We start from the raw sequence: 13,729 nt of genomic DNA on the forward strand, positions 1-13,729 counted from the left end.
CATCACTGAAAAAGCAGATTTGTTAGCTCATTGGTGCTTATTGGTATTGTTTGCTTCATTTCTTACAATACAGTGGCAACAAACACTATGTTGACTGTAAAATATTTTGCATATCACATTTTTCAAAACTTTGGTTAAAAGTACTGAGGCCTTGTATTCCCTTTAAAAGTCCTGTCTCCAAATTTATTATGTGGGAAGGGCATTTCTAAATAAGGTGTGTAGTTTTGCTGTCTGCAACAGAACTTTTTTCTAATTTTGTTGTCTCACATTAAAAGACAAATTTTCCTAACTTATGATTATACCCTGATTTTGAGTAGCTTGTATGAAATATTGTATCTGCAATATATAAACAGGATACAAATATGAAATTTGTGGGAGTTACCACATTTAAACCACTTCCCAGGAAGCCTCTCTGAAGTTTGCTATTGAGAGGCTACAGCAAGGAGTTCATTAAACTCTCTGTACTGGTCAGTAGGTCCTTAAGCTAGCCAACAATCAAGCTTAAGTTTTGAAGATTGGCTGAAAAAACTATTAATTTAACGATTTTCTCTTAACTAAATTGTTGGAGCTTTAAAACTTTCCTTTCACGTCAGCAAATATAGATAGTAAAAACTAGGGAGGAGCATAAGTATTTGTGTTATGATCAATGCTAAACAGTCTGCAAAATCAGTGACTCTGAACAATTCAAAACAAAGTACACTGCAAGCTTAAAATACAAAAAGGAAATGTTCAGCAAATCAAGTAAAACTTGGAAAGAAGGAGGAAATGTTAATAGGTCAGGTTGTGCTTTATTATGAGGTGCACTTCCTGTCCACTCCCCATCAGTCAGTGTACCTCCAATTGCTGCTTGTGCACACCTCAAAGCTGTAATATAGAACATGATGGCAGCCCGGTTAGCATTGCGCTTAGTGCAATGCTATTGCAGTGACAGCAACTTAAGTTTGAGTCCGCTGCTGCCTGGAAGGAGGTTGTAAGTTTTTGCTGGGTTTCCTCTTAGTGCTCCACTTTCCTCCAACCCTTCAAAAGCGTATGGGGATTGTAAGACAATTGGTGTTTTGCTGGGGCACGGGCTCCTGGACTGGAAGGGATGCTTGCTGTGCTGCATATCTAAATTTATAGACATTAAATATTAGCTTTGTACTCCTGTACGCAACTCTAAGTCCAAGATAGTTCCAGATCATACTGAAGCAAGGAGCTGGATAGATTTTTTTATTTGCCCCCACTCTCCTTTCCACTGGCCTTTCTAATACAGAATCCTTCATTTGAAAGGGGTAATCAATCTGGAGGGAAAAGATAGGTGAAGATAAAGATTTAAACTATTTTTCTTGATTTCAATTATTTTTTAGAACATCGAACACTACAGGCCCTTCAGCCTTCAATGTTATGCTGACCCATATATTCTTTTTAAAAAGTATTAAATCCTCCCTACCCTGTAACCCTCCATTTTCTTCCATCCATGTTCCTGTCTAAGAGTCTCTTAAATGCCCCTAATGTTTCAGCTTCCACCCTTGCAAGGCATTCCAGGCACCCACAACTCTGTGAAAAAAAAAAAAAAAAAACCTGAACTTCTCTCCTTTCACTTTGTTCATATAACCTCTGGTGTTTGCTGTTCCTGCCCTGGAGAAAAATATGGTGTCTGTTCACCCTCATCTGGTAGACCTCTATTAAGTCTCACCTCATCATGCTACGCTTCAAAGGGAAAAGCCCCACCTCTACTAACTTTGAAAATAAGAAATTTTCCAATCCAACTTTGTGTTTTAATTAAATTATACCAGGCGAATGACAATTTTTTTTAAATTATTTAGATCTATTCTTCTTTGGCTTGGCTTCGCGGACGAAAATTTATGGAGGGGGTAAAAGTCCACATCAGCTGCAGGCTCGACTGTGGCTGACAAGTCCGATGCGGGACAGGCAGACACGGTTGCAGGGGAAAATTGGTGGGTTGGGGTTGGGTGTTGGGTTTTTCCTCCTTTGTCTTTTGTCAGCGAGGTGGGCTCTGCGGTCTCAAATGACTGATTTTCAGAGACATTAAGAAATAATTGAACACAAAAGGCCAACAGAAAGATCTTTGAGCTCCAGCAACCAAGGTGAAATGGCTGATTTTGGACATCCATTCCATTTTGAGGGATGAATGTCGCAGAAAGATCCACGTGCGGATCCACCTGCAGGGCTGCAAAAGATTAAGACATAGGTGTCATATGGGCAATGAAAACAAGGCAAAGATTGGGTCAAGCCCAATGTTTTAGGGAAATTATTGTAATAGTACAATTTAGTTTTATGACAATGAGTAATTTCAATTATAATATCGGCATAATTACAAGATTCATGTTAGTCACTTTTTTTTGTTGATTTTCTATCTACAGGCGACGTTTGAGGGTTGGTTAGAAATCATGGCCAACGCTGCTGATTCTCGTGGGGTAGGTTTTTTTACTTCTTTTTGGAGCAGTTAGTTTACAAAGAAAGCACCTCACAAAAACCTCCAGTGATGTATGCCATATATTTTTTATTCGTGATAATGTTTTCAAGTTACCTCACAGTGAGATGAGTTCATAAATAGTGGCAACTCCAGTCAAATCATGCAGTTTCCTTTAATTGCAGTGAAGTCCAGTCATTGGAAATGGAGTAAATCATTGATAAAACAGGACTAAATGATTCAAATCAATAAATTATGAGACGAATGTTTCAAATATCTGGAATAATGATGTAGAGATAAAAATTAAATTCCATCTTCCCATTTTGGAAAGTCGCACACTTTCAAAAAAATTCCAAATTAAATAAAATCCTTTGGAATTGTTCGGAAGTCCTCAACTCTCTGATGCGGAATAAGGGGAATGAGAGCCTTCACTAATCAGGTGCTTACCTGGTTTCGGTTACAAGTAAAGTGAAACCGTTTGTTGTATTATATCTGCACCACACAAAACTCTAACAAGATTCAACATCACTCGCAGCCAGTGGACCTTACAGAGGCTTCGAGAAGCAGAAGTCAACATCTGACATGACCATATTCATTCTTTGCATCCAGCTTCCCAGAGGATTTAGGACCTTTCGACGCAACCAGCGATTCGGCGCGGCCTGCTTGGCGCAGCACATTTTTTCCGCAGACCCATTTTGGTGCAGAACTATTTCGGCGCAGCTCATATTTATTCCTTCTCAGGCTTAGTTAAAAGCATTAATGAAAGCGAGATGGGAATTGATAATACACTGTTAATGAAAATGTTCATTTAAGAAAAACTTTATTATGTTTACATAAAACTAAAAATAATGTTTATTCTCTTTAGTAAAAATGATAAAAAGAAATGTTAATGATGAAAAATCTAAAATATGACATTTATTCAAAATTATGGGCAATCCCTCGTAAATACTCAACATAATTTCTCTCACCAAATCTTCTGATAAGTGTTTGTATTCGAGCGTCTGCTTCCATTAATTTCTTTAATTTCAATGGAATATCGTGCCCTGCTATGAGATGCTCATAGTAAATGTCCCTTCCTCTCTGAACTTTTCGTAAACTGTCAATAAATTTCCAAGTAACTAGATGTTCTACTCCAAGTTTGCATTGTAATCTCCTGTGAGCAGCTTCCGCATGATTGTTTGTCCTGTCCTCATTGTTTAAAGTTCATTCATATAAATTCCACATTCCAACTGGAAAAAACGGTGGATGCTACCACATGTGCAGTTCCCTTTACAGTTTCAGCAGCTCGTACTTTTATCTTTGAAATGATGGTATCTCTTTCCACCTTAGATGTCGAAGCTGCATGCGAATGTTCATTAATTTGTTTCACTAGTTCACCATTTCTAACCTTTTGTCAAAATTGTTGATGGCATTTTAATGGGTTTATAATAACTACAAACTACTGGAAATTACCCATTTAATAATTCTACTATTAGGTTGATTTTCGGATATCTGCACAAAAAGAGTTCTGCGCCAAAATGGATCTGCGCGAAATGAGCTGCGCCAAATTGCTCACTCCAAAATGGCTGCACCAGATGGTCCCACTCTGCTTCCAAGACTATCACCATCCCCAGATACATCCTATCCCACAACAGGCCAGGCACAGCAGGATTGGCAATGTACAATGGCATAAAAGCTGGTAGAATTGGCTCTTGGAGTCCTCCACATTAATACCAGACTCAATGAAGCTCCCTCTTCATTACCACCTTCCAACCCCACAACCCCACCCCATGCACACACGCACACACGCACACACACACACACACACACACACACACACACACACACACACACACACACACACACACACACACACACACACACACACACACACACACACACACACACACACACACACACACACACACCTCCTGCTACATCCAAGACCGCAGGCTCTCTCTTTCACCCTCCTCTCATCCCAGAATCCCACTGCACCCTCCTGGACCCTGCTTTCCATACCTTCAGCTCTAGGACCCTAATATTCCTGCTGTTGCATCTTCGAGAGCCCCATTACCCCAACATCTATTCCTGGGACCCAATCCCTCCTTCTAGAAAGTTGAAAGAATGAGAGTTCATGGGACTGCTTGCCAAATAATGTGCTACAGTCAAAGCACATTACTGAGACTGGATTTCTGTAATTGAGGACTCTTCCACACAAAGGACTGGGTGGTCAGCATCGTTCCTGCTCTCTCAGAGCTCACTGGCAGCGTCTTCCAGATTCCAGTATATACATATACAGTATATACATGAGTGGAAATCCTTATGTTTTCAGTTTCAAGAAATAATAATAATAAACACAGCAAGTTTAGCCATCATCAGGCCAAAAATAACGGGGATCATATCCTGCCACCACACTGTCTCTGATAGGTTTACAACAATAGTCACCAGCAAAAATAATCTATGTAGGTGGCCCAGAGAAAGAAGTTGGCGCAGCTTTGTGAAAGCAGGAAATTGATTGAGTTACGCTGTCAATTAGAATCATGCACTGTCCTAAAAAGGAGGAAAAATTAGCAAGTCACTCATCACATTTCCATCATCCTTATAACACATAGAGACGAGGGCTACTGAGGCAGACAAGACATTTCTGATTGGAAGAATAAACACAGACAAAAGATGTTGATAGTAATCTGCACTTCAAAGAGCTGCTAATAGCTTGCCTTAGAGGAGGAAAGCAGGCAATGCCATTGACCATCAAATCAGCACCGTCTTTATTAGCAGCCATGGAATGCATTCTTCTCAATCAAACAGGGACCATCTGAATTATTGATCATTCCATAAAGATCTGTAAAAATAATAAAAATAATCCATGCTACCAACAGGTATCAGTGGTGCAGAATCTTGCACATCTAAGCCAACAGTTCATATCCATGGTATTTCCCATTTAACCTCCAATTTAAAAACAAATAAAACTCCTCTTATGATGTGCACACAGGACAGAAAATTAGCTTCCTTTCCAACTGGGGCTGCTTCATTCTGACATTATCAAAATGTTTCCACTGTGCCATGTGGCTGTGGTTATAGCTCTGGTTTAGAGCTCTAGAGAAGACACACACACTCGAGAGTACAAACAGTTCTGATTTATTGGGTCATTCACTCTGCCTTTCATAGACCGGCTGAGCCTTGCTGCTACGTCATCAGCGAGCATGGCCGACACTCCGCCGATCGCTGATTGGTGGCTTTACGATCCACTAATTGCTGATTGGTCTGTTTCCTCCATTGCCATTGTGGCTTATGGAAGAAGGCTTACTAGGCCCATGCTGCCTGCTCGATCATCGTGTTTGGATGTCGCTACTCATGTCAGGCCGTGGTGTAGGCCACGGGATGCTACACAAATCCCCACCCCCCCCCAGAACCGGCGATCTGTTTGTCAGCTCTATCCTTGGGAGGCCTGCCTCTGTGTCATGGGGCTGTATGGGTGACCGGCTGGCTAGGGTCCAAATGTGGTGGTTTGTAATGGTCGATTCCGAACATCTCGTTTCTGCCTCCGATATCAAGCACACAGGTCATCCCATTGTGCTTGAGCAGCTGGTAGGGTCCTTCATAAGGCCATTGAAGTGATGCTCGGTGAGCCCCTCATCTCACAAAGACGTGTCTTTAGGGACAAAGGTTTTGGGATGGCCGTGTGCTTTGGAAAGTGCCGTGGTCAGCACACCTAGTTGTTCTCTTAGGCAAGTCAGGGCCGCTGCTGGTGGTTCATCTGTGTTTTTGGCCAGGAATTCTCTGTTCCTGATATGTCAAAATCCTTTTTGGGAGTGGTCTGAATACCCAGGAGGACCCATGGGTGTTTGTCATCCCAGTTAAGGCCTGTTAGCTGAGCCATGAGGGCTGTCTTGAGTTGCTTGTGGAACCTTTCCACCAACCCATTGGCCTGAGGGTGCTGCACCATAGTATGGTGGAGTTGTATTCTCAGGGTGTTGGCTAAGGCTGCTCAAAGGCCTGAGGTGAACTGAGCCCCTCTATCTGAGGTCAGATGCTCTGGAACCTCAGACCATGCTACCCAGATGTTCAGTAGGGCTCTGGTGCATGCTTCTGTGGAAGAATTTGCCAAAGGAGCTGCTTCCGGCCACCTTGTCAGGCAGTCCATCATCATCAAGAGGTATCATGCTCCTCTTGATATTGGTAGGGGGTCCACAATGTTAATGTGAACATGGCTGAACCTTCGTTGGGCCGAGTCAAAAGACTGGGGTGGGGGAATGGTGGGGAGGCTTTGATGTGCATCTGCACTTTTGATGCCTGGCACTGTGTGCAAGTCCTAGCCTACTGATTGATCTCTTTGCGGTGACCATGCCATACGTATCTGCTGGCCACCATCTTGACCATGGTTCTGATGGTTGGGTGAGCCAGGTTGTGGGCCGCGTCGTAAACCTGTTTCCTCCATGCTGCCGATGTGTACATCCTCCAGCTGGAGACCGGTTATTGCAGTCCTATGTGCGGGGATATTGGGGTCTGATTGTTGTGCCTTCACCAGAGCTGTGTAGTCGATTCCTGGGGCGGGGGCTTGTATTGCCAGTCTGGATGCCCATGATAGTACGTTGGCTACCACATTTGTTTTCCCAGCAATGTGTTTGATGTCTGCGCAAAACTCAGATATATAAGACAGGTGCTTTTGTTGCCTGGCCGACCATGAGTCTAATACTTTGCTGAAAGTGAAAGTGAGCGGCTTGTGGTCTGTAAACATCAGGAACTGTCTGCCCTCCAGGAAGTACCTGAAGTGTCGGACCAAGAGCTCTCGATCAAAGGCACTGAACTTGAGCTCAGGTGGTCGGAGGTACCTGCTGAAGAAAGCTAGAGGCTGCCATAGTCCGTCAATCAGCTGCTCAAGTACTCCCCGACCGCAATGTTGGAGGCATCCACCATGAGGACAGTCGTGGCATCTGCCCTTGGCTGCACCAGGAGGGTGGTGATGGCCAGGCGTCTTTGGTTTTCTGGAAAACCTCTGATGCTTCCTGAGTCCATTTGATTTCTCTCTTTTGACCTGCCATAAGGAAGAATAAAAGTTGCATGATGTGGGCCATCACTGGTATAAGCCGTGATAAAAGTTAACCATACTGGCGAACTCTTGAAGGCCTTTTACTGAAGTTGGCTTTGCAAAGGACCAGATGGCCTCCACCTTTTCGGGCAAAGGCCTTGCCCTATCTTTATTTATTCTGTGCCCCAGGAAATTGATTTCCTCTTGCCCGAATTGGCACTTGGCTGGGTTGATTGTCAAATTAAATGTGCTCAGGGGGGGTGCATAATTGCCTATGTGGGCCGTATGCTCTGCACGGTTGTGACTGGCTTTCAGAATATCATCCGAGTATATGAACATAAACTTGAGGACCCGGCCCACTGCATCTATCAGTCTTTGGAAGGTTTGAGCAGCATTTTTCTGTCTAAAAGACATAAACTCAAAGAGTCCAAAAGGGGTGATAATTGCGGTTTTGGCAATGTCCTCTGGGTGGACTGGGATGGGATCTGGTGATAGCCCTAATGAGGTCCACCTTTGAAAAGATCCGTGCCCCTTACAGGTTGGCGATGAAGTCCTGGATGTGGGGCACTGGATATCTGTCCGGCGTGATGGCCTCATTGAGGTGGCGGTAATCTCCACCAAGTCTCCATCCGCCTGCCGCCTTGGGTACCATGTGGAGTGGGGAGGCCCAGGAGCTATCAGACTGCTCCACGATGCCAAGCTCTTCCATTTTTCAAAACTCCTCCCTTGTGAGGTAGAGCATTTTTGGGGGGAAGTCGGCGCTCCCTGGCGTGAAAGAGTGGGCCCTCCATGAGGATGTGGTGCTGCACCCCGTGCTAAGGTTCTGCCAAGGTAAAGCGTGGCATTATGATGAAAGGCAATTCAGTCAAATTCAAGCAAACTCATTGATGTTGTCAATTACTAAGTGTAGGTGGGGGGCAGTAAGCTTAGTTCCCTCAAGGGAGAGGGTCTGAAAAGTTTTGACCTGCAGCAATCTATGACATCCCCTCAACATCCACCAATAGGGAGTGCACCCTGAGAAAATCTGCCCACAGGAGTGGCTGTCGAACGATCGCCAGTGTGAATTTCCAAGTGAACCATTTGTTATCAAAGCGGAGGGGTCTGGGTGCAAATGTCCAAATTGTTGGCCACCCTCAGGCCCCGGTCCACACTTCTGTTGCAGGTATTGGACTTGGAAAGAGGAAGGACACTGACCTTGGCTCCTGTGTCAACCAGGAACCAGTGACCCGACAAGGAGTCCTGAACATGCAGAAAGCTGTCTTGTAGGCCGGCTGCTGCAACCATCAACTATGGTTGGCTCTGGCATTTACCTGGAATGCGCAGAGGGAGTAGCATCGACAGGCCTTGGAACCCCACCATTGATGATAGAAACAGTATTGCTTACCGGTAGGATCCGCTGGCCAGTTGGTTGGTTGTCTTGTCACTCGTTGTAGCCGGGGTGTGGACACTTGTTCCAACATTCCGCAAGAGTCCCTTTTCGCTGCCCAGAGTGTGTCCTTTCTGGAGTTGCTGAAGTCCTCCTCTGCGATCAGCAGCTAGACGTCCTCCAGCAGTCGCTCCAGAAATATTTGCTCGAAGAGCAGGCAAGGAGTGAGGATGGAAGGGGCCCTGTCCTCCGAGCTGTCCATGTGCAACAATTGGACCATGCGATCGCACTTTGAGAGCCCAAAAGTAGGGTTTAATAGCTCTTTGAGGGCCATGTACTTCCCTTGCTCTGAAGGGTGCAGGAGGAAATCAGTGATCCTGGCTGCCATCGCTTGCTCAAGGAAGCTCATAATGTAGTAGTAACACGTGGTGTTGGTGGTGATGTGTTGAATGGCGAATTGTGCCTCATCCAGTTGGAACCACACCCATGGTTGTGACATCCTGAAGGTCAAAAGCTTCAACAAAGTCGCATTGATTGAAGGTTGCTCATCCATCTTCTGGTCCAAATTGCCGTTTGGACCTGTCAGAGTCACCAATGTGGCATGTGGCTGTGGTCATAGCTCTGGGTTAGAGCTCTAGAGAAGACACGCACACTCAAGAGTACAAACAGTATTGATTTATTAGGTCATTCACTCTGCCTTTTATAGGCTGGCTAAGCCTTGCTGCTACATCATTGGCAAGTGTAAAGGGTTGTGTCCCTAGCCAGGTCGGATCATTCCGGACTGGTCGGCCACCTGTGAAGCTAATCGCTGATTGGTGGCTTTACGATCTGCCAAATGCTGATTGGCCCGTTTCCTCGGTTGCCATTGTGGCCTATGGAGGAAGGCTATCTAGGTCCATGCTGCCTACTCGATCATCGTGTTCGGATATCGCTACTTATCTCAGGCCGCGGAGTAGGCCACGGGTTGCTACACCACTTCACTTAAGGTACTTCGTTGTGAGGGATTTCTGGGATCTACCATTGTAGAGCTCGTTGAAAGAATCAAAGACTTGTTGATCCAAACCAAGGCTTTTATTAGCAAAAGACAGGAGCTCTTCACAGGTGGCCGACCAGTCCGGAATGATCCGACCTGGCTAGGGACACAACCCTTTAAGGCCCAGACAATAGGTGTGGCTTAGCTCCCAGCCAATCGCTGTAAGCACAGTCTAGATACAGTAACTATATACACTATGTACATTGGTGATAGATCTGTACTATCACAACCATGCTGCTTCTTCTTTCAGTAGTGTGTTTCATTTAATCCCTAATTTGAAGTGCAAACTGTTATTTTGTTGTATTCTTTTGCTGTGTGGTATTTATATTTAAAGGTGTTATAAGCTGAATAATTAGTTAATGTAAGCTCATTAATGCTATTAATGTAGAAAGTAATGATTGCTAATAATGGAGGAAATTAACGTAATTTGCCATTTTAGAAAAACGTAATGGCAAATAAAGGTCACTTAGGGTATTAGATTCACAGCTGAAAAAAGCAGTGGACGGAAATGTGAAATATCCATTGGATATGCAATTTTCAATGACTGTAACCTGTAGGGCTATGGAAGAAATGGTTAGACTGGAGACTTTTGATCAATATAAACATTATGAGCTGAATTAACTCCTGATGATGAATGAAATATAGACATTACTGATTTAATTGGACAATAAATATTAATATTTGTAATATTTTATGCAGATTGATCTTCAACCAGAAATGAGTGCAAACCCATACAGCCTCTTCTACTTTGTTGCTTTTATTGTCATTGGGACATTTTTTACTTTAAATCTTTTTATTGGTATAATTATTGACAATTTCAACACAATGCATAAAAGGGTGAGTAATATGTATATTTTATTTTTCTTCTTTATGGCTTTATAATTGTAATTGTTTAATTTGTGCATGCATTTATTGATTATCAAATCTGTGTTTCTGAATCCACTTACTGTGGAGTCCACAAACATTAGAGATTGGTTGCTGTCATAGTTGGACATCCTACTCTTTCTCTATCCGCATCATTGAAAAAGTACATGGGTGTGCATCTGAATAGCTGTTACACTAGACTTTCCTCAGGGTGAACTTTAACAGGCTTCTTGTAAGACCATCAGACCTTAACATTCCATCACTCATGAAGCCCAAGGCATTTCAAAGGATAGAATAAGCCTTGTGAATCCAAAACTTTTGTCTGCAATTTTCCACCATATTGGACAATGCAAAAGAGATGTTTTGGATCATACTGTCATGGGGGAGAAGACTGTAGAAAGTGTGGAGAGAATATCCCACTGTAGAGACAAGGGACTGGGAAGGATGATCAGGAATAGAGATGTTCTAGGATGCTGTTGGATCAATACATGAATTGGGGGAGTATTAGTCAGGAGCTGAATGAGGTGGAGTGCCGAAGGAGATCCATGTTTTATGTCTGATTGAGTTTTTGAAGAGGTGACAAAAGTGGTGACGATGGTAGGGTAGTGGATGTTGTCTGCATGGACCTTAGTGAGGCAATTGACAAGATCCCTCATGGTAGCCTGATCCAGAAGGTACAGATGCATTGGATCCCAGTTAATTGGAAGAATTGGCTGGCCCATTGAAGATAGAGGGTAGGGTTGGAAGGGTGCAAATCTAGCTCATGCACGTGACAGTGATGTTCAGCAGAAATCTGTGTTATTTGCAATACATAAAGAATATGAAAGGATACAGATCAGTTGCAGATGTGGCAGAGAAATGGCAGGTGGAATTTAATCTGGGTAAGAATGAGATGTTGCACCTTCAGAAGTTAAATGTCAGAGGAATGTATGCAGTTAATGGTAAGACTTAAAAACATTGATCTGCAGCAGGGCTTCAGGTCCATAAGCCCTTGAAAGTTGCCATGCAAATAGAAAAGGTATTAAAGAAAGCATATGATATGCTTGCCTTCATTGGGCAGGGTATTCAGTATAGAAATAAGGTCGTAATGTTAAAGCAATATAAATCTTTGGTTAAGTCACATATAATATATATTGTATGCAATTCTGGTTGCTCCATTACATGAAGGATATGAAAAGGGTAAAGAAGAGATTTACCTGGATGTTGTCTAGATTAGAGGCTATGAGAAAAAGGAGAGGATGGACAAAATTAGGTAGTTTCATCAGGCATATGGATCCTGATAGAAGTTTATAAAATTATGAGAGGCATTGTTAGTGCAGACATTCAGAATATTTCCCAGGGTGAAAGTGTCACATACTAGACATCTTACATTTAAGGTGGTGGAGGGTGGGGGGTAAAGGAGGTTTGAAAAAGATGTGTGGGCAACTTTTTTGCACCCGAGTAGTAGGTGCCTGGAATGGTCCACCAGAAGTAGTGGTGAAAGCCAAGATGAAAATAGCATTTAAGAGACTTCTAGATAAACACATGAATACACAGGAAATGAATGGATATCTATCGTGTGTAACCAGCAGAATTTCAGTTTGATGTGTCACCTTGTTCAGCACAGACATCATGGGCCAAATGGCCTATTCCTATGTTCAATGTACAAAGACTTTGGTAAGGAAATCATTGATGGAAATGGAGTCTGATGCAAGAACAGATATGTCAATGGTGCTTTGAGGTCGCAGAAGAGGCAACTGGTAAGAGGATAGTAATGGAGGAGAAGGAATTATTAACACCAAGATCTAACATAGAGGATAGCAAATAATATGTTTGATCAATAATTAAGAGTGAACTTGACAGTGAATTAGATCAAGGGATTTAATAGCGAGTCTCAAAGAGAAGTTCAAAGAAGTCATGAGGGCATATAGAACTAGACAGACGGAAGCTCTGGAATAGGGCATAAAGAACCTGAGGGGTAGTTCGACTTGTTGGAAAGAGAGGGAAGTGGCAGAGGCTGCTGAGTGGATGGTCTAAATCAGTGGTTTTCAAACTGCCCCCCTAAACTTACATGCAACTTTAAGTAATCCCGATGCCGTCGGTGCTCTGCGATAAGTAAGGGATTGATTAAGATGGCATGTGAGTGGGAATGGAAGGATGAGAATCACTGCTCTAGACCCAATTATTACTGAAATATTTTGCTTGAGAAAAATTGTCATTGGCCCATTTCCTTTGGAGTTATAAAACCGTGCACATAATGAGTCAATTAGGTACAATTAATACAGTGGTTTTCAAACTTTTTCTTTCCACCCACATGCCACCTTAAATAATCCCTTATCAATCAGAGAGCACTTATGGCATAGGGATTGCTTAAGGTGGAATGTGAGTTTAGGGGGAAGTTTGAAAACCACTGGTCTAAATTAAGTGATAGTCATAAACTCCTCAGACTTAAGGCATTGCAGAAGGATTTTGATCATCAATATAATTAGCCAGACAAATTGTAAATTAATTGAATGCTGATAAATATAAAGTATCACACATGAATTCTGAAAGCACAAATGAATTTAAACTGAATGGAATTAAACTATCAAGGGGAAATTTCATTAAAAACACTGAAGTGATGGCAGATTTATCACATTCAATGCCTGGACAAATTGGGAAAGCAAGTAGAAAATCAAGGATATAGAGCAAAAATAATTGAATGAAGTCTCCAGAGGCTATCCTAAAAGGTTTAAGGTGCGTTGGTGAGAGCTCTGCTAAAATACTGCTTGAATTGTGATTTTTACAGCATATATTTATGTTTCGAAATACATGCAAAAATGACCAGCAAGGGAAGAACAATTCGGTGAGCAATGCTCCATTGCAACAAATTGGAAAGGAAGTATTTGATTAAGAACAAATTTAAATATAGAAGCTAGTAAGCTAGTGTAACTAAATAATAATTCAAATTTAGTCATGAATATTTATTGAAAACTGTGCTAAGTAAACTTAAGCCAATCATAGAAAATGAATAAATCTTTGATACCATTTTCAAATTAGAATAACAGACAAAATGGTCTGGAATGT

The 13,729-nt window shown here is 42.5% G+C and overlaps 1 protein-coding gene across 1 annotated transcript in view; it reads left to right on the forward strand.

Moving 5' to 3' along the window:
• LOC138757273 (sodium channel protein type 4 subunit alpha-like) overlaps positions 1-13,729 on the forward strand; it is a 234,419-nt gene that overhangs the window by 171,504 nt on the left and 49,186 nt on the right. Inside the window, exons 19-20 of the mRNA XM_069924321.1 lie at positions 2,364-2,417; positions 10,520-10,657. Of these exons, the coding sequence (XP_069780422.1) occupies positions 2,364-2,417; positions 10,520-10,657 (192 nt within the window). The remainder of the gene's footprint in view (positions 1-2,363; positions 2,418-10,519; positions 10,658-13,729) is intronic.

The sequence above is a fragment of the Narcine bancroftii genome, chromosome 3 (genome assembly GCF_036971445.1).
Source record: "Narcine bancroftii isolate sNarBan1 chromosome 3, sNarBan1.hap1, whole genome shotgun sequence".
Classification (NCBI taxonomy): Eukaryota; Metazoa; Chordata; class Chondrichthyes; order Torpediniformes; family Narcinidae; genus Narcine; species Narcine bancroftii.